Source organism: Telmatherina bonti (genome assembly GCF_933228915.1).
Source record: "Telmatherina bonti genome assembly, chromosome: 8".
Classification (NCBI taxonomy): domain Eukaryota; kingdom Metazoa; phylum Chordata; class Actinopteri; order Atheriniformes; family Telmatherinidae; genus Telmatherina; species Telmatherina bonti.
Window position 1 is genome coordinate 16,727,603 of NC_136626.1, and position 22,460 is coordinate 16,750,062.

General features: G+C 39.8%; 1 protein-coding gene across 1 annotated transcript; it reads left to right on the forward strand.

Moving 5' to 3' along the window:
• The first annotated feature begins 634 nt into the window (after positions 1-634).
• LOC306759851 (low-density lipoprotein receptor-like) lies at positions 635-20,108 on the forward strand. The gene is made up of 13 exons (XM_079245598.1): positions 635-728; positions 1,479-1,613; positions 3,029-3,406; positions 7,570-7,689; positions 7,921-8,046; positions 11,067-11,238; positions 13,232-13,447; positions 14,285-14,403; positions 14,689-14,828; positions 14,954-15,095; positions 15,203-15,367; positions 17,141-17,301; positions 18,797-20,108. Exons 1-13 carry the CDS (start codon positions 668-670, stop codon positions 18,830-18,832), a joined length of 1,971 nt encoding a protein of 656 aa, XP_079101724.1. The 5' UTR covers positions 635-667; the 3' UTR covers positions 18,833-20,108.
• Positions 20,109-22,460: the final 2,352 nt, after the last annotated feature.

A 22,460-nucleotide genomic window follows, 5' to 3' on the forward strand; every position in this document is an offset into this window, starting at 1 on the left:
AGGCCCCAAACAAAATGAGATTGGGTTTCTGTTTTGCAAATTTACTGGTGTAAATTTTGTAGTTATCAAGTATAATAAGAAAATTAATATCTTTTCCAGGAGAATGAACATAAAATAGTCCAAATAAAACATGTTGAATATTAAGATAAACAAAAATATTTCATTTTCTGTTCAAGAAAAGATTAAGGCCATACTAAAAGGACAGTAAGTAAAGTCCCAAATATTCTGATTATTCCAAATTTTAAAAATTCATGTGCATAAAACAACATCCAGCAACAGTTTATGAAAATTAGATTATTTTAAAAGGAGGCTTTGTATTTTGTAATTACACCTTTTAAAAAAGTTCCAGGCGACCCAAGGTATTTGTGTGGAAATCCAATGCCAAATGGAGTCTGGATTCATCTTCGTTTTATCCTAATAAGACATTTTTTCCATATATTTAAATACAATTTGACCAACTTTGGTACAAATGCTGTTAAGATGAGATAAAGCCTCAGTTATAGTAAGCAAAACTCGTGCAGTTAAGGTTAAGTTTCATTCTAACAAGTTAAACCTCTTGAAAAGATGAGATTTCATCCATTGACTTCCAGTATAGAGAGAGAGAGAGAGAGACTCTTGCGTCATAATGTTGCGCCGCGCACCTCAGTGGAGGACGCGTTGATCGAGCATGGGGCACCTTGTAGATTTATTTCTTCTCATCTCGCTGCTCATCTACAGTGTAATTCGAGGTATGATGCAGGGTTTGCAGTCACCGTTTTGTTAAATAAACTATATTCTTATACGTGGTGTTTTGTGCATGACCAGCACTGATAGTTCGCGGCATGTTGTCCACTTGTCACTTTAAATGAAGTCTGCAAACGATGCTGCAGTAAAGTTTATAGTTCACTCATACAGTCTATGAGTTCACTTGAGCTGTTCTCACTGTTTGTCTAGTTTAACATGGATGTTACGTTGCACAAAATCAGATTGTCACTGTTTATACAGCATGTTTTGCATTTGAATAGATGTGTGTGCGACCCTGAAAAGACACAAAAACAACAATGATTCCATCTGGGGTCTCATGTTGGATTGCATGTTTTAATAAGAAAAAAGAATTATTATAATTAAATATTTTTATGTTTTATTATTATTAAGTATAGCATATGTAGACCTACATTTTCTTAAACATGGGGACAATATTAATACTTTTAAATTATGCAAAGACACGCATAAAAAACATACTTTGAGAATACAGTTAATTACAGCCTATAGAAAAAGAGACATTTAAAATTTTAGTCAGCGTAGCAGTGTTTTAGCTTGCAATGTGGCAGAACAATTAAAACTGCAAGCACTTTTTTTTTTTTTTAAAGCATCACCAAGAAGCACCACAGAGCAAATGCTATGACCATGACTGCACGGCTCTGTGTGACTCATCAGTTTTCTTACAAACTGACATTTTGCACAATAACAGTAAGATAGTAATTCATTGTGTGTGTCAGGTATTGCAGGTCACTCACTGCCTGTCTGTCACGAGCAGCTAGAGTTCAGGTGTGGCGATGGCTCGTGTGTCTCAAGTCTAAAGGTGTGTGATGGACATTCAGACTGTGAGGATGGATTAGATGAACGCCACTGTGGTGAGTTAACATTGTGATGGCAGGACTGATTGTACACACCTGCACACTGGTTAAATTAAAGTTCATATGAAGAATTTCACAAGGAAGGATGTCAGAACTCTTTAAATATGCAATGAAGAGACAATAAGGCAAGATACAAAAGTCGTGGCCCAGCCAATAAATGGTCCTAAATAATCAAACCAACACAAGATAATGTGATTCCATGCAATATTCTATGCAATATAGCGCCAGACAGTCATGAGAATCAAACTCTGCCTCATATTAGTACCTCATAACTCACACAGTTAAAACGAACAATGCCAGGCAGGATCATAACATTAATCCTACCAATGCTAATCTTTAATCCAATATTCAAAATACAAGATCTTTTCATTCCTAAGATATATGTCACATTTTCTGTGCAGCAAAAGCTCATCTCATTTTATGTTACTGTGTGGGAATATGCCATCAAAGATTTTTGTTTTCTAATCCCACCGAGGTCATTAGAGGATGAGGTGTTGAATTCCAGAGGGATTTTGTTGTTAAGCATGAACTGTGGGCGAGCAAAGAAGAACTCTGCAGGACAGGGATCTTAAAGACCTTAATGTGATTTCTGGCATTAAACCTTAACAGTGTTGATGTGAGAAGAACCAGCATATTGACTGGCTGCCAGAAGAACAAAGAAGAAACTTTTCTCAGAATAGGACTTTCATGAAGTGTGTTGAGGTATCACATGGCTTCTGCCTTGACAAAGATTGTAATGATTTTTATGTCTCTTGCATGATGCCTTGTGTTATTTGCTTATTTTACTAAATGAACTGCAAACAGCAAAAAAGGATTTATCTACTCACACCAGATTTGTTTATACATACATACATACATACATACATACATAAAACAAATGAAGGAAAGAGCTTCTGACAGCAAGAAAGAAGAAACCTTCAACAAATATTGTGTTTTTAAATTTAATACCTTTGCCCAGCAAGTTGCTGCTGGGCAAAGGTATTAAATTTGCCCAGCAGCCCTGCTGTGTTTTCTTTGTGTTACTGGTTCAAAACCTGATATGTGACAATTTTCTGGGGGATTAGCTTACATAGACACAACCGTCCCTTCTCATTAGCACTGATGGATTCAAGTAACACTCTCTCCGTCACGGCTTTCTCAGAAGATTTCTGCCAAAAAAGAAAACAACAAATAATTTTAGGCCTTCCTACTTGTCATTTTGAGTGTTACTGTCATTATTTGACGTCCTCTAACCGAGGCCATATAGCAGGTTGATAACCATGTATTTTTGTGTCTGTGTGGAGGTTCAGTCCAGTTTTTTAGTTTGATTTATGCAGTTATTTTGCAAGTACATAAGAAATATGTATAGTGAAACTTTGTGAGACACCATTCCTCAAAATACGCCTCTGACTTGCATCTCTGACTCTCCCCAGGCCACGTGTGGTGTAAGAACGGTGAATATGCCTGCCATAGCAGACAATGTATATCGACAGAACTCCTTTGTAATGGTGTTGATGATTGTGATAACGGGAGAGACGAGGAGTCCTGCCACAACTGCACAGCTGGTTTTTTCTCCTGCGGGTCGTCTGGTTCCTGTCTGCCCAGAATAAAGCTCTGTGATGGACAGACTGACTGCAGAGAAGGACAGGATGAGTCTTGGCAGCTTTGTGGTTCGGCCCGGCCCATTCCTCAGACTTCCCCCACATGTGCAGTGTCCGAATTTCAGTGTGGTAATGGAGAATGCATCAGGCATGCGTGGAGGTGCGACCACTCTCCAGACTGTTCTGATGGCAGCGATGAGGAAAATTGTGGTAGGTGATGTTATACAGCCGCATGTATTTCTCTCATTACACATTTTTATTTTCTTTCTGTTTGTGTTTATTAGAAAATAAGAACATTAACATGAGATTTGTCTCAGGTAGCAGACTCTTAATTCAAATGATCTGTGAAATAAAAGATTGCTCTTTAAGGCCTCTTTAGGTGCTACCACTAAACCTTAGCCCTCTGTTTTACAGGAAATTGCTGTTTCTTATCTTTTGTTGAAATAGGAGTTGTCAGTTCAAATGCCACAGTCGAAGGGCTTGATGACAGTGATAACTCCCTAAAAGAAAGGAGCACTTTATCCCTGCAAAACAAAGAAGTAAGGCTAAGTGGTAGGGTCATGAAGAACAGGTTTAGGATGAAACCTGTTCTGCACTGGTGGAAAAAATACCATTTGATTTACTATTGGATCTGCAGTCACAACCCCAACTCTCAAACAAGCGTGGTCCAAGTCTGTGAAATTAAGATACTCTGCGCTTCTACTCTATTCTACATTCATTTAGCAGACGCTTTTATATCAAGACACTGATCCCCAAGTTGCCCCCTAATGTGCCTATTGGTGTTCAGTGTTCTCACTCGGATATGCAAGTCGCTTTGGAGCGTCAAACTTGTACAAAATAAACTAATCCTTATCATTTTGTACGCTGGCCCACAGTGTTTATGAGTTCTTTTATCTTAAAAGTAAAAGCCGGCTTGGAGAAGGGAGAGCTAAAGTCCACTAATAGCTTGCACAATGAAGCTGTAAATGTATCAGTGAGCTCCAGCACTCTCTCCTCATTGGTACGTTTACAGCCTCATTGTGCAAACTATTAGTAGACACTAGCTCTCTCTCCTCCAAGTCGGTTTTTACTTTTAAGATAAAGGAGGGCAAAAACACTGTGGGCTAGCGCATAAAATGATAAAGATTAGTTCATTTTGAACAAGTTTGACTCTAGACTTAATATTATCAATTACTTGTTTTTTTCTTTTTCTTCTGCCATGTTTCAGTGCACCTGGCAACAGCAGGTCATGCATAAGCATGCTTGTTACGAAGGAGGGACACATGTTCTCCTATTTACACTTTGGGTGGCACTTGGTCCAATTCCAGTTGTGGCCTGTTTAAATTTGCCCTGACATAATAAAGAATCATGAGGTGGGCATGAATTTTAAATGATGAGAGTTTCAGAGCTTCCAAGCTTGACAGATGCTTTATTTTGAATCAGAAAAGAAAACTGTTGGTGAAGTACTTGGGTTAAAGTCTGTCATTACAGCATAAAAAGAGTTTCATCTACTTATCTATTATCAATCTTTGACTAACTAAAGACTATTGAATGATTTGAGCTCAAATGAGAGTTTGTTAATGATGCAAATGGATATGCTTTATCCATTCAGAACAAACAGACTGCTGCTGTTCTGGTGATCGTCCAGCAGAGGGCAGTGCATTACTTCTTTATACAGGACTGGCCTTAAAGTCTCCCAACATCTTCAGATTGCATTTCCTGCTGGTCAGTAGGTTTAGTTACTGGTTTAAATTGCAACAGAGTAGAATGTGTGTGTTTATTAAATTTTGGTCAGTAAAGATTTAGTTATATAACTGAAGTATAACAAAGTCCCTTAAGAAGCATTCTGATTTTAGAGTAGTTACTTTAATTAAGAGGCAAAACAATTTAATTTTGTTAAGGTCTGTGGATAGTTACCAATAATATGCAACTGTACTAGATATATTGACCTACTAGAGATATTTACCCACAAAATTTAAAAAAAAAAAAAAAAAAAAAAGAGCCTGAAATACTCTGTTTGGCCTTAGAATTAAAACAAGACCGTGAGAGAACTGTGCAGACTTTCTCAGGTGACCTCATTTATCAACTGCGCATAGAAAAGTAAATTTGTATACAAGAATTTATCAAATGTGCGAACGCATGCCTGTAAGTGCTCTGCTGATAACTACCACCTGTTGTGAACAACCATGCTTATGCCCATTTATGGTTGTATGCTTTCAGAAATGCCCTCATCTTCCCATAATAAAGAAAAAACACAGCCTTTTAAAAATCACGTGGAAATTGCTTGTGTTTCACCTCTGAGACAAAGAATACATTTGTGCAGAGTTTGAAGCCAAAACATGTCTGTATAGTTACTCAGTCGGGTTTAGCAAACATCCTTGCTGAAGTCTGTGTGCAGGATGTGAATATTATTTAACAATCCTCTGAAACAGGAAGCTAATGAAGAACAAACACTGCAGAAAGAAATGTGACCAGTCAATATCATTTTCATTTCCTCTTACAGGGTAAAACGATTAATCCTTCAGATATCAAGCCATGAAACCAGTTCAAGGAAATGCTGTGGCAAACGTCACGCAGCACACACATAAGTCGTATCTGAAGCTCGCGGACAACAGAACTTCTATCCTGAAGCTCTTTAGTGTTCCTCGGTTGGTTTTGCATATTTTGTAGAGATGAAGGAGACTTGGTATGACATTACTTTCACACACATTGCCAGCCTCATTGTGGCTTTCTCCTTTAATCGGTTTTGAATTGTTCAAGAGAAGTAAAGTTATTTTAGGCCGGAGTAAAGATGCATCCAGCATGGATGATGTGAAGCAGCTCAGTGGTGGTTGGGTAATATCAAACCACTTGGATGTTTAGCAGAGTAATAGTTAATGTGTGGTTTGTGTCTGGTGTTTTTTAGATTAATCTCATCAGGTTTATAGATTTTCCAGTAGGGCTGTGACAATATGCTTTTGTCCCGATTCAATTTGATTCCAATTTTTTTTGGGTGCCGATTTGATTTAAATTGCTATTCTCATAACTATTTAATATTGCTGATTTTTGTAGATTACAAACAAAAAAATGTACAAAACTTTTTTTCGCTCGCCATTTTTCTTGATTTCAATGAGGAAAAAAACAACACAGTAGCCAGACCATCATTCTACTGCTGTAATGCCCAAGAAGACAAGTAAAAAGATCAAGAAAAACAATAAAAATGACAAAAAATTTTGTAAGGGATTATTTTTATTTGAAAAAATCAAGATTTTCTTTAACATAAAATAATTTTTTTTTTAAATAAAAAATTCAATTCTAAGATTGTGAAGCAAAAAATCCTGATATTCGATTTTTTGATTCGATTTTCCCACCCCTATTTTCCTGTGTTTCCAGAGGAAATCTTAAATTTACAAAATACCACTTTAAAGGACAAATAATGCATTACCAGTCATGCAACTTTCAAGTTTAAAGGTCCACTATTTCAACTGGCAAAAATAAAATTGTGGAGATCAGTATGCAAGAACATTAACTCTGTCTGTCTGCCTGTTTGTCCGTCTGTCTGTCCTTCCTTCTTTCCTTCCTTCCCTCCTTCCTTCTTTCCTTCCTATATATATATATATATATATATATATATATATATATATATATATATATACACACACACACACACACAAGGCTGCATGGTGGGGTAGCACTGTGGCCTTGCAGGAGGAAGGTTGCTGGTTCAATCCTTGGCTCGAGGCTCAAACAGTGGCCTTTCTGTGTGGACATTGCATAACATACAACAGAAAGGCCACCATGGACGCGTGGGCTCTATCTGGGTACTTCCTCCCACCATCCGTTAGGTCAATTGGATACTCTCAATTGTCCCTAGGAGTGGTGTGAATGGTTGTTAGTGTTGCCTTGTGATGGACAGGCGACCTGTCCAGGGTGTACCCAATGGTTGCTGGGATTGACTCCAGCGTACCCGCGAACTTTAATTGGACAAAGCAGTTCAGAAAATGAATGAATGAATGTCTCTATAACTGTCACTCTTTGCATGAAGAAAGCTATTGTAGGTTTCATTGAGTACATATAAGTGTGACTGGTAGTTTCTGGTTTTGACACGTAACTGTGACTTGCTATCAAAACATTACCCAGGACTACATTGCAGACATGTCTGACCTTCATTCTGACAAGTTAGATAACAAGCCAAATGGAAATGCCTGTGTGGCTGAAAGCAATTATTTTCACAAGGAGAGACTAATATGAACTCTTAAAATGAAACTTTAGAAAGTAAAGAATAAGAATAACTTTTGATGGGATCATACATTCCTCATGACTGTTTAAAAACAACTTGCGGAAAAAAAGAAATGATTCAGATAAGAAGGCAGAGTGGGCCTGTTTAAAGCTGCAGCTTCTTATTTATTTTCCAGATCACGATGAGTGTCAGGTGAACAATGGCGGCTGCTCTCATTATTGTGTGGACCAGAAGATGGGTTTCTTCTGTCGCTGCCCCAACAACATGAAGCTTGTGGATGACAGCCAATGTGAAGGTGAGTGAAAACCGGATTTTAGTTAATATTTAATTGGTGGTCATACATATACATGTGCGGCAGATACGTGTTAAAAATGTAAACACTCAATATGACGGAATGCTTTACACTCAACTCTAAGTTTACTTCATGATAACTATTGATGGTAATGCTCTATTTCTGGGATGTAACAGAGCTTTATGTTTGTGCAAATATAATAAGACCTTGAAACTTGTTTGCTTGTCCCTGTAGAGGTTGACATGTGCCTGGAGAATGATGTGTGTGATCAGCTGTGTATTCACATAAATAGCAGCCTCACCTGTGACTGCCTTGAGGGCTATGACAGGACTCCGAACTCCAGGGAGTGTAAAGCCAAAGGTGAGAAACGTATGTTGTAAGAAGCTTGTGATTCAGGTTCAAAAAAACTTTATCATCCAAGAGCTATTCAGTTTGCAGAAATGGGTTGAAGCAAAGTATAGAACATTGTCCACACACAACCCCATGGATTACACTTACTAGTCAGTGTGCAGGAGACAACATCAGCAGAGGATCCAGCTATAAAGTGTTGCAATTTTACCATCAGCGACAAAGTGACAAGCGCAACGGCAGAAATAAATTGATTAAAAACAATAAAAAAGAAAAATGTATATAAAACCTCACAATAAGCACTTTACCAGCATTATAAAAGCCCGATGGCAGAGGGAAGTGAGAACATCTAAGTTTCCAGTTGTATTTGTTTTGTGTTTCACATTTCAAATGTTTTCCTTCTCTAAATTGCAGGGTGCACATTTTGTCCCAGGAGAGTTTCCCCAGGAAACCAACTACAATTCTAGATACACGTCCAGTTAAAAGTATTAAACAGTTTGCCAAGAATTTTAAATGTTCACCTCTTGTAGTTTTTTGCATTACATTGGAGAATATTTTTCTTTATAACAAATCAAAACATTTGTTCACATCAGGTACCATGTTAACAGAGGAGCCCTTAACAGCTGTGACTCCATAGATTTTGTCTGCATCTCCGTTGTATAGAGGACCTTAGAAATAGCGATAAAGTATTTTGACAATAAGTAATTATCAAATCAAACTTTATTTGTATAGCACTTTTCATGCAGAAGCATTTGAAAGTGCTTAACAACATAAAAACAACATTGCTTTCATTTTTTCCGCAGCACAATATTTCATGCATTTCATTTGCATAAAGTTTCTTCTTTTACCTGCATGGAAAGGGTGGCTTAATAATTTGGAACTACCTTCTTAAGTTGGAAAATATTTATCTATCCTGTTGTAAACTGTTGTCAGTGATCTAAACAGACAGCAGAAACAACAAATTATAAATCTTCCATCGAAAACTAAACCCCAAATTTAGGTTTCATAACTGAAATCCTACATGCATAGTAAAATGAAACATCGTCTCGTCTCGTCTCGTCTCGTCTCGTCTCGTCTCGTCTTCGTGCCGTTTATCCGGGGTCGGGAAGCCCAGACTTTCCTCTCCCCAGCCACATTTGCCAACTCTGCGGGAGGGATCCCGAGGCGTTCCCAGGCCGGGGTCTCCTCCTAGAGGGACGTGCCTGGAACACCTCACCAGGGAGGCGTCCAGGAGGCATCCTGACCAGATGCCCGAGCCACCTCAACTGGTTCCTCTTAGTGCGGAGGAGCAGCGGCTCTACTCTGAGCCCCTCCCAGATGACTGAGCTCCTCACCCTATCTCTAAGGGTGAGCCCGGCCACCCTGCGGAGGAAACCCATTTCAGCCGCCTGTATACAAGATCTCATTCTTTCGGTCACGACCCACAGCTCATGACCATAGGTGAGGGTAGGAACGTAGATCGACTGGTAAATCGAGAGCTTCGCCTTCTGGCTCAGCTCCTTCTTCACCACGACAGACCGGCGCAGAGCCCGCATTACTGCAGACGCCGCACCGATCCGTCTGTCGGATCTCACGCTCCATCCTTCCCTCACTCGTGAACAAGACCCCGAGATATTTAAACTCCTCCACTTGAGGCAGGACCTGACCCCCGACCCGGAGAGGGCAATCCACCCTATTCCGGCTGAGGACCATGGTCTCAGATTTGGAGGTGCTGATTCTCATCCGGGCCGCTTCACACTCGGCAGCGAATCGCTCAAGCGAGAGCTGGAGATCACGACCAGATGAAGCCAACAGGACCACGTCATCCGCAAAAAGCAGAGACCCAATCCTGAGGCCACCAAGTCAGATCCCCTCAACACCTCGGCTGCGCCTAGAAATTCTGTCCATATAAGTTATGAACAGAATCGGTGATAAAGGGCAGCCTTGGCGGAGTCCAACCCTCACCGGAAACGAATCCGACTTACTCCCGGCAATGCGGACCAAGCTCTGACACCTGTCGTACAGGGACCGGACAGCTCGTACAAGGGGGTCCGGTACCCCATACTCCCGGAGTACCCCCCACAGGAGCCCCCGGGGGACACGGTCGAATGCCTTCTCCAGGTCCACAAAGCACATGTAGACTGGTTGGGCAAACTCCCATGCCCCCTCCAGGACCCCACAGAGGGTATAGAGCTGGTCCACTGTTCCGCGACCAGGACGAAAACCACACTGCTCCTCCTCAATCCGGGATTCGACTATCCGGCGGACCCTCCTCTCCAGGACCCCTGAATAGACCTTACTAGGGAGGCTGAGGAGTGTGATTCCCCTGTAATTGGAACACACCCTCCGGTCCCCCTTCTTAAAAAGGGGGACCACCACCCCAGTCTGGCAGTCCAGCGGTACTGCCCCTGATGTCCATGCAATGCTGCAGAGGCGTGTTTGTTTTGGCATGGTTTGCAGCTGCTTGACTTTTTACTTAGATAAGGAATGTCCCGTTCCGACCCGCAGCGATCACTATCCTGCAAGTTTTAGATGTTTCCCTGCTCCAACACACCGGATTCAAATAAAATGGATCTTTACAACAGTCTGTCGAGTTCTGCAATTACACATTTCTGTTCTGTTTGCAATGAGCACACGTTAATGAAAATATCACCAGACTTTTACGGTCTCATTTACTGTGATGTTGATATATTTGATTAACTGTTTTAGCATTGTGTTTTCTTTTTCGTTTGTTTGTTTTAGTTTCTGATGCTGTTTTAATGTCATACCTGACCTTTAGTTATGGTTGCCGAGGCAGAAAACAGGGTTAAAAAAAAACAAAAAACAAAACCACATTCTCACATGATGTGACCTCTGTTTATCATCCTGATGACAACAATGTCTGTTTCAGACAAGTTCAAACATCTAGCTTGAAAACCAAGCTTCAGTGACAGAAAACTCGGTGCACTAAAGAAAATTGTTGACATTGGCTGTGCTAATGCAATCCTGTTTTCCCAGAAAAGCTCAAGTGGTGAAGAATAACACAAGTTACTTTTGTTTGTCTGTCATTCCAGGAGAGGAGGCTCAGCTCATTTTCACCACCTCTAAAGAAATTCAGTTTTATAATCTTGTTACCACTGAGAACAAGGTACTTGCTCCACACTTACCCGGATCGGGTCCTGTGGCAGTCGTGGCTTCAAACCGAACACTTTACTGGACTCAACATGAACGGAGGTCCATATACAGGTAACAAGCACAGGGGGAGCTGATGCATTAGCACAGTATTAAAATACAGGGTTAATGAAAATATAAGCTGTTGGAGGATACTGCAGACAGGATAAGCTAGACATCCTTTCCTTGTTCAGTAATGACACTCCGGGGCAAATAGGCAACATAATGCCAAATGTGCCTTTTTAATCAATCAATCAAAACTTTATTCCTGAAGCGCTTTTCTAACAGGAAATATGCAACTCAAAGTGCTTTACAGTGTAAAATCAGACACATACAGACACATCATATAACAGCCACTTCCAAGCCCTCTGACCCCCTTTTTAAATACACCTAAATGAAATAGGCTAAATGAAAGAAGCTCAATTCAGACGGACCAATAGTGGAAACCCCATCTGCACAGGGGCGGCACATAGGCAGTAACTGAAGAGGTCCAGGCCCAAGCATCATGGCGAGGTGCGGCTAGAACACCAACCTTCACCAAGACGCCTCCACTGCCACCACCCCTGGTTACAGATGGCCCCCACAAAGGAAACACTGAAAACACCCATCTAAAACACAGCAAATGTGTTATGACACTAAATAAAAAGCTTAAAATTTTGAACAGATGAAATTAACCAAATAAAATTTAAACATTAGAAATGAAGTAAAAGCCAAGCTAAAAAGGTGGGTCTTGACCCTGCTCTTATAAACATGAAGACTCTCTTCACCCTGAGGTCTTCTGGCAGACTGTTCCACAGGTGCGGGCCATACCATTGGAATGACGCCTCACGGTGGATATGTGTCCTGACTTTGGGGAGTGAAGTCTGGAAAGTCAGTAAAAGCCTGCTGCCAGAGGAGTGTAGGGATCTTGAGGACTCATAGGGTAAAAGTAGTTCTGAGAGATAAGGCTCAAGGCCATTAAGACCATTAAAAACAGTTGAAAGAACCTTAAAATCAATCCTGAAGCACACAGGAACCCAATGCCTTGATCTTAATATTGGTGTTATATGGGCCCACCTCCTGGTCTTTGTCAGGACACGAGCTGCTGAGTTTTGTCAGAGTTGTAAACCTGAGATACACTTTTTTTTTTTTCTTTTTTTTTTTTATAGAAAGACCAGAAAGCAGGGCAATACAATAGTCCATATGGCTTGAAATGACTGCAGGCGTTAGCATCTCTGTGTTGGCCTGAGAGAGAACGGGGTGGACTTTTGGCAATATTTTTTAAATGATAAAAATAAATGATGTTTGTGTTTTAATTGTCAAAAGTTCAGACATGAAAACATTTAATCAATTTTTTTGTTATCCTACAAAAACAGGACCATTCACATCCGCTTCACACATCTTTAGCCATCTTTATATGTATTGAGAGAACACCTGCCGCTTTCAGCAGTCAGACAACAGGCACCGTGTTTAATGCATGCTCAGATTGAATGCAATGAGCCATGCATTACAGGATCTTTTGTTTTGACACAACGGAACAATGAAGTTCTAAATTTAGGGCTTTGATTATACAGTCAATTTAACTATACACTTGTTGCTTTGTAATTACATTTTCAGAAGATAAAAGATTTCAGTCCTACAATCTAATCTTTTTTAAAAACGGCTTTTTATTTCACTAAAATAAAACTCCTTTGGGCTTGTACCCTGTGTGAAACACTGCTGAATTATAGATAATTAAAAGGCTTGATGGTGGCATTATTCGACTGAGTCCTGCTGAATGTTTTGCTTGACAAGAAAGCTTAAATTGTTAGTATAGAGGAATTTCAGAAAGGTCTTTTATCATTGTTAGATACGTACGTGAAATGTTTTGAACATTTGATCATAATTTTATTAATTGAAAAGAAGTTTTATTTCATTTATCATTCAAGTGCCTAACTAAATGATTTTTGGTTTTTTTATTAGTAAAAGTAAATATAAGCATGAATGGGTACTGGGGAGAGATGAGGTCACATTTTATGGTCATCACCATCACATTTGTTTCGTGACGTGGTTGCTCATGTGGTTTGCATGTTGCATGTATATTTTTCAGGATTGCAGTGGATGAAAAGTCACGGGAAGCAGGGCTGGTGCTGAAAGCTGAGTCCTCAGTGTCTGGCCTGGCCCTGGACTGGATTCATGGACTACTCTATTGGACCAGTTCAGAGAAGGGTTCTGTTCATGTCGCACTGCTGGACGGTTCTTCTCAGCATCGGCTCATCACAGGGCTCAACAGGCCCTCTGCTGTGGCTGTGGATCCTCTCCAAGGGTGAGAGGGCCTAAACCAGGGGTGTCCAAAGTCAGTCCTCCAGAGCCGCCGTCCTGCAGCTTTTCGACGAATCTCTGTTCCAACACACTTGGCTTCCATTGAATTGATCCAACAGCCTATGAAGTTCTGCACAATGACTGATTCATTTGAGTCAGGTGTGTTGGAGCAGGGATGTATAGAAAACCTGCAGGATGTTGGCCCTAGAGGACCAGAGCTGGGCAGCCCTGACCGAAACTATTACATTCAATGCAAAGCATGTCAGTTACAACATTAAATGCTTTACCATATAAAATGTTGTGAAGTCAGGGTTTTGTAATAAATGTATTGATTTATTTAACATTTTATAATATGAACCAACACACCACCATTACATTAGTGTTTACATGTGATTAAATTAAATATTTGTGTGATTTTTCTGGACATAATTAGCAACAGCTGCACACTAAAGCAGGGTATGACTTAACAAGGTTTTATCAGTGTTAAGGCTTTAAGAGCTGCGGAAAAACATTGGCCCTCCGCTCACACACACCTCATATCTAGATGGAAAGACTGGCACTGAAAACTACTGGTTCCAGTCTGTAAGAACAGTGATACACTTGACTTTTTACAATCCCACCTTGAGTGGAAAGAAAATGATGCTCTCTTTGTGCACTTGCTTTTTGTGTGAAATTGTTTACACAAAAAGCAGAACTACAGTAAATTTTTGGAGCCTAGCTCAGGTGCTATCACGCACACCATGGACCTGTTTTATCTTGGTTAAGTTATTTATAGATAAAAGTCCAATCCAACTAACAGGAAGGGACCCAACATTAAATTTCAAATATTGAACTTTTTCAGCTTCCTCTTTTGGACACAGTGTGGCAGCGCTCCAAAGATCCAGAGGGCCAGCTTAAATGGCAGCAACAGGATAGATCTGGTCACCTCTTCAGTTCAGCAGCCGGTTGCCCTTTCTCTGGGTATGTTTAAAAAAAAAAAAAAAAAACATAATAAAAAAGTGATTTAAGTTTAAAACCTCTGAAAAAAGGCAGAATATGACTGTTATCTGCTATATGCACATTGCCCAGATAAGTTTAAGGAAATGAGAAAATCCAGTTTCCCCAGTGAAATGGGGACAGTGTGCTTTTGTTCAAAGAGAAGTGGATTTGATGTCTATAGTTCAGTGTCAGAATATTTGAAAATATTTCTTATTCTTTGCTGTTGTTGATGGTGCACATTCATACATATCCCCTTATATTTCCTAGATATGCCCCGCCAGCTGCTATACTGGTTTGACCAGGGAATGAGGAGCATATCAAGGGTAACTCTAGAGGGCCGTCACCGTAAAACGGTCATACAGTCTAACGGTTATCTGGACCGGGTGTTTGGACTTGCTGTATTTGAGGTATTAAAGTCATAATAATCACATATAAAATTAATAAAAGGCAACTTTAGATAGAGATACAGCTAATGGGAGATTGTAATGTAATGTAAATCCAGCCTTTGTTTTCTCTTTTCTTTTCTTTAAAGGGATATTTATACTGGAGCGAAGAAGTCACACATTCCATCTGCCGAGCAAACAAGCATGATGGCAGAAACTTCCAGGTGCTGCTGTCAAACATCACCTCACCAGGTGGTGTGGCCATTCTTCAGCCTGCGCTTCAACCTAACGGTATCCCAAATGCATCAGACTTTATGACTATGCTGTTTTGAGGTTATATGTTTGCTCAAGCAAAGCGGTCGGCTCCATTTCACAGTGATTATTCTGCTGCTTTTAAGGACCATCTGCATGCGGACATCCTGGGACGGTGTGCCGACACGAGTGTGCCGTTGACCTGCTGACCAAGAGGCTGCACTTTAGCTGCATTTCTCCTGCCGTCTCCTCTATAACGACATCATCAACATTATCTGATTCGGCATTTGCTGGAATCCTCTCTCTGATCAGTAAGACATCTACGTTCACTAGGAACTCAAACCTGTTCTTTTTTTTTTTTTTTGTTGACGACAGTATAAATATGCCAGAAACACTCTAGCCAAACAAAAAGCTGGCGTGCGCATTGTTGACATCCGCAACAAAAGTTCTCACAATGATGTGTAAACACTGACGTTACTTGACACCTGAAGTTGGTTAGGTTTTTTTTTTCCCCATGATAGATTTTTCCATTGGTGTCTCATTTTACATGAAGTCCTAAACATAAGGTAGATGATATCCTTGTGATGTTTTCTTTTGTTCAGACGGATAGTTGTTTAACTGGTTGCACATTATGACGGGCAAATTTAAAAAGATAGATGAAGCTCTGACTAGCACGATTAAGCTCATTATGTCTACTCTAAGTTTTAGATATAGGTATTGGGGTTTTTTTTTCTTAATTTTTAAACAGCTCGTTTCCAAAAAAGTGTCTTTTTAGAAAGGATTTTGTTTTATAATTTCGATGTTTTTCATGTCACTTCAGTCATCCAATAACTTAGTTATTATTAAGTTAGTATTAAGATGTGTGTTATTATGTCTGAGTAAATTCATATGGAACACAGTAGAAAGTTTCTCCTTCTTAAAGAAAACCACATTATTATCAGTAAAAAGGAGAGGATAGCAGCCCAATTCATCTAGGGATTAGTAATATCTGATAAATGAACCTGAGCAGTTTTACAGATGTTTCAATAGAAGTGTTGCACAGATCTTTTTTTTTTTCCTTTTTTTTTTTCTTTTTTTTTTAGGAACACAGTACCTGATTTTGATTATCAACGCCTGTCAATTGGCATTTAGGAAAATTGCCAGTTCACAAGGATTCATAAAGTAGTAAAACCCAAGAAATAATATCATAGGACGAATGAGTACTTGACTAAAGCCCTCTTCATTGTCAGGTAAACTTCCAGGATCTTAATGATTTGTTTTACACAAAGGCAGTCATAGGCAGGGGCAGACTGGGACAATAATTCAGACCAGGAATCTCATACCATCCCAGGCCACCACCGCCAAATTAATTCAAAACACCAGGAGTGAGTTAGCTTGAACGCCTGTTGATGTAAGAGTCTGTGTCTTGGGGGGATGTGTGTCAGCAGTGTTGTCATGGACAGCCTTATAAAAACAGAGGAGGGTGTGTGTTCCTGCCCAACGTTGCTGCGTCTGTGTGAGCTCCAGCAGGGCAGATGCCCAAATGAGCCGCACCACAGATTGTTTATTTAAAAATCAAGCGGGACTCAACCAAACCGTCCACAATCACTGAGTGGGCCAGTTCAGCGGCCAGGCCGAAAGGAAATGTCCTGGTGCTCCCAGTGGCCAGCCCGCCACTCGTTATAGGACACATATTTGCAGAGGGTTTCTTTTTGAGATGAAATAAAACATTTGAGCACAAAAGTAAGGCATGCCTTAAACAGAATCTCTTAGTGGACAGCTGTCTTCTGGTGTTTTGTTATATTTCCATATTGTTGCTTTGGGTTTGAGCTTCTCTCAGTGATTTTGTTATGCTTAATGTTAGGATTACTACTTCCCAATAAGTGCAAAGATCTTGTGCACTGCATGCATGTCATGCTGCTATTTGATAGGTTTCTCATAATTGCAATGCATTACAGCTCCGCTTAGTCATAAAAGCCATCTGTTTGCAGCTCAAGCAGACCGCTGACATCATGCAGAAAGTTTACCTCAGCCTCCTGGTGTACTTTTTGCCAAGCTTGTCAAGGGTCCAAGAAAGTGATGTGTGCTTTATGTGTGTTTGCCAGTGTTTCTCAGTATGCTGCTGGTGGGAATGGCTCTGTGGTGGTGGAGAGAAGAGTGCTCGCCTTCCAGGTCTCTTACTGTGCAGAGCTTCTCCCTTAAAGAGTCCCAAGACCCTCTCATCAGCCATGAGCCACCTGTGGGTTCTAACACATTTCTGGGCAAGGCAAGTAAAGCTGACCTATGAACACCTTTCTTTACTTTCATGGCAGATATTTCTGTACACTTTTCACTGAACAACAGTTGTCAACTCACAAACAAGATCTGTTCCTGTCTTGTTCTGTAAAACTGAACAAGACTGGGCATTCCACAGTTTAGGTTCAGCCATAGTCATATTTTTTTAGTTCTTGTTACGAGGTGCGCAGCAGCATTTTGGACTAACTGCAGTCAATAAAGTGCGCTGTGATTATTTCCACAATAAATTGCATTGCAGTAGTCCGGTTTGTCAATGACGAGGAGTTTGGTTCTGAAGTGAAAAGTATTAGAGAGTTTATTGAACAAGAAATAAGAAAGAACATGACAATTCAAATTGCAATTTGGAGAGGTGGTTCAGAAGTCAGACGACAGAAAAATACACTTTTAATCCCCCCTCTACAGTATGTTAATTTCATGTTATAACCATATGTTATCCTAAACAAGAAATGTCTGTTGTGGCTTAAAAGTTAGGTCAGACTGACCCCTAAAGTATAATTTCCCTGATGGCGCCGTGATATCTTACTGCTTAGCTCCTTAGCTGTACAACTCTTCAAAGGAAGAGAGTGTTCTAATTAATTAAATCTTCAGATGTCTGAATGCAGACATCTCAGGGCCTAAACACATTGCTATGTCTGTAAAAGAGAATAAGCCGACACTGTGCAACTAAGCTTAAGCTCCTAAATTCATCATGGCCTATTCAGAAACCCACAAAGCCATAATCAGAAATGAATATACTAAGGATTATAAAATATAAAAAAATCTAAGTTAGAACATGAAATTTCCATAACACAGTGATGTCACTTCACTCATTGTCTGTGTGTAAGTAATTAAAAATAGCTGCTGCTCCCTAAGTCACGTGATAAGCAACTGTTTCCTCTTCAGGATGTCTAGGAAAAAAAACACCTCATGATTGTTTATGACATCACCAGGAAAGTTGATGCTGAAGAAAATCTTACTCAAGCCAGAGAAGTCCACTTTTGGTAGTGAGTAAACCCTATAAGCCACTTTTGAAAAGAACCTTGCTGAAGGTTGTCTTCAAGATAAACCTGAGTAGTTTCTGTCCACTGACATTTTTATTTTTCAACCTCTGGTATAATTTTGACAGCTTTAGCTTGGCTTTTATATCCACACACACATATATATAAATATAAATAAATAAATATATATATGTATATGTATGAGAAGGATTAAAGGTTTTTGAAGGCTGTTTAGCTGTCACACACATCAAAAGTAAAATGAGGCTTTGACACCTAAACTGTTGAGAAAAACTAACACGATTCAACATAATACTCTGCGACTCTTTACATGCCTCTGCACAACTTCCTCACTTGTTTAAAAAAAATCCTTTTTCAGTCATGAGTCAGAATCTTTGACTTGTCATGTTTACTGGACTCTGCACATACATATACTTTGAGCTGCTGATGGTCTGAAGTGTGTGACCTAAGTGGTGTTTTCTTGGCTGCTAGGAAACCACGTGTAAGCCGGACTTGGAAGGTGAATAAAGTCTTGCCAAGATGGTCAGCTAAGCGAGCCTCTTCTGCTTATATCTCAGCCCTGCAGTGACTTCAGAGCTGACACACCCAGCTGATCAGACCACCAACTCCCACCAACTCCCTTTAGGAGGTCACGGCACTCAAATAAGGATACAAATATTTATGTTGTGAGAGGGGAAGAGATCTGCTGTCATTACTGCTGTGCCTTAATTTTTAGTGGTATTAATTTTAGTCCTGGTGACTGTTGAAGTGGCAACACAGGACAGTTAGACTTGTATTTTCTTTTTTAGATATCAACCACATGAATAACCTTGGTACCAAATGACTTGTTTAAAAGTTTAGGATTTGTGTTAAAGCCTGGAAGCCTAACTGAATAAGTAGGTTATTGAGGAAAAAAAAGAAACCAATACCTTTCCGCTTTCTTTTTTCTAAATGTGTTTTTGACCGTTGATCAGACAAAACAACTAATTGGCTAAACTTCCTTCACTTTGCATGTGAGAATTTACCAAAACATGCAATACATTTATTTTTAGTTGCACTTTGTTCTCCAGTGTTTTGTTTCTATCCTTGTAGTATTGTTGATATTTTAACTGTGAAATATCAAACAGGAATTATGTGATCACTCTGAATGGTTAATCTGAGATATAACTGTTTTGAGGTAAAACTCATATAGTATGGTTTATTATCGGCCTTTGTAACATTTCTAGACATGTAAGCATTGTGGATGTACTGCACGCTACCTGTTGCATACAGTAGGTAGCAGCTTGTGAAGCCTAATATTTAGGTCAAGCGTGCTGTCATTTTTTGGGATAATTTTGTTTTTCCCTTTTATGGACTCTATTTCCATTTATACATTTCAGGTATTTTTTATGGTATCTTTGTTAATTAATGCAACATCAGTTCTCCAACCCATACTCCATTTACAAGCTGAAATTCAATACAAAGAGGCTTTTTATAATTAGAATAATCTTGCTTACATGATAATGTCACTTATATTTGAACACCTCGTTTATTTTTCTCAGTGTGAATGCAGACAGTATGTATTAAGTACTAAACAAAATTTTATCAATTTGTTTTGTACTTTTGTATTGATCATCTGTGTTGACAGAGAAGTGAAACATTCTTGTAAAAATTCCTATTTACATACCTCCTAAGACTTAAATAGGTACATAGGTTTGGCAGCTTATAAACCGCACAAAAAACACTGTCCAAAGGTAATATAGTTCACCTAGTGATAGTGTTATAGCTCTTATAATAAACGGGAAACAACATTTTAATGATCTGTTCCCTCTTGTATCTATGCTTATCAAAGTTGAAGTCAAACTTCTTTTTTTTTTTTCATTTTTTGTTTTTGTTTTTTTTTTTTTTTAGAAAGGAGAACTAACACAGATGGATGGATGGCAACAATACTGTTATGTGCATGGGGAAAAAGATGAGCATTTGTTTTGTTCTTTGTTTGCTTTCTGAACACTGGTTCTAAAATGGGAACAATATGTTATTTGTGAAATGGCTTTGGTGTTATTGTTAATTGAGAGACAATATTGTAAATGTGTGCTGAAACTGCTGAGTTGTATGGTCGGTATTTATTTTCAAGGAAGGTTTTATTTATTTAGTGCAGCATTAAACATTTACATGTAATTTGCATGTTGCCTAATGATGCTCATTGCTGTAAATGAATGAAATAAAGAAATTTATGTTTTCGGGTATTTGTGTTGTTATTCACCTGTTATACTGATGTTTATTTTCTTTACATGTATGTTAAATAAACTGCTAACTTATCACATAAACCCACAGCAGATAATAATACTGACTTCTTAATGCTTATCAAATGTGATTTTTCTTTCTTCTAATAAGTGGAAAACAAAAAGAAACTGTGGAATGAGCAAAGATTAGCTCATCAGATTGTTGTGCACCTACCTACCTTCGGTCAGCATGTCATCTTCATTATCAGTCTGCACATGGCTGCTAAACAAATTATCAGAATGATCTGCCTGGCTTCTGTTTCCGGAGCAACAATTGTGTCAGGGTTGAGCATGAAAACCGAAATCTATTACAACAAGGTTGCAAAAGAAAAGAGAACAGTTTTTACAATAAATTGTTTCATCACTTGTTCCCATCATGTGTCGCAACATGTTTTAAACTGATGCTACGTGTTGAGTGTTAGTACAGAAAACAACTTGTGCCTCTGACAGTGATTAGAATTAGAGTATAAATCTGACAGAATGTCAGATATACAGTGTTTCATTACACATTGTGCTTATGAGGTTAAACAAGTAGGTTAAAAGGAGAAGATGGAAGTGAAGTTAAAGATGTCTATCAGAGAGGATATGATGGTTAGCTTGGGGTTTGTGCAGAGGGGGGTTTCTGAATGTGTTTTCTGTGTGTCCTCTGGTTACCTCCCACATTGAGAGGTATTCTGAACATGCTGTGTTGATGTGTTGTATGTGTTGATGTGTTGATTTGCCTTGCAACACACTGGGGAGCTGTACTGGCAGTCTGAATCTAGCACCCATTGGTAACATGGCTAGTTACCAGCTCTTTGTGACGCCGTGGAGGTTATGCATGGACATATCAGTCAGTCATTGCTTTGTCCAACTGAGCTTATCTCAACAAGTGTTGGGCGAGAGGCAGGATACACCCCTGGACAGGTCACCAGTCCATCACAGGGCCAATACAGAGAGACAAACATGCATGTCTTTTGGTCAGTGAGAGGAAGACGGCATAACCCAGAAAGAAACCCATGCACACACAGAGAAAACATGCAAACTCCACACAGAAAGGTCTCCGTTCAAGTCGAAGCTTGAACCAGTGACTTTCTTGCTGTGCTAACCATAGTGCTAACCACTCCACTGTGCAGCATACATGGACTTGTATTCCTGTTTATTCATAAGAGGTAATGTAATATAATGCAATCTACAACTGAGAGATAGAAAGCATATTATACAATATAAGATAAAAATTCAGAAAGGTCTGCATAAAATACACCCCTCTTGCCTGCACATTGAAATAAATGGACACATCAATAAACAACAAACTAACAGACATGAATAAATGCAGAAGCATCCCTGCAGGACTTTATACACAGTATAAAGCACATTTCAAATGACACTAAATCCTCTGCCATTGCAAATTACACTAAAGTTAAATTGAAAGCGCACAGCAATGAACAACACGTGCCACTTTGAAGTCTCATTTCCTGCCTGGTCTGACACTTAAATGGTGTGTATGTGTATAGATGTATGTGTGGGTCTGTAGGTGTGTGTGCGTGTGTGTAGATGTGTGTGTATACCAGGCTGATGGTGAGGGGGTGTGAATGTGTTGGTGTGTAAAGGAGAAGGGAATGCAACGTGTCTCTGGGTGGGGGTGTCTCCTAGGGGTGTGGGGGCGGTGGGCCCTTGGTCTGTCTCTCCTTCTCCCGCCCCTCCTCTTCTTTGCCCCCCCCCCCCCCCCCCACACTTTTGCATGTGGTTCGTTGGAGCCTTCTGGGGCTGGGGGCGGCTCCTTTGTTGGTGTTGCTGAGGGCCCTGGTTGTTGGGGCAGCTGCCCTTGGCCTGTCCTGGCCTTCGGGGGCCCCGGGAATGGGGGACGTGCCTCGTGCCGCAGGTGGCTCATCTTCTTGAGGGAGGCGCGCTTCCCT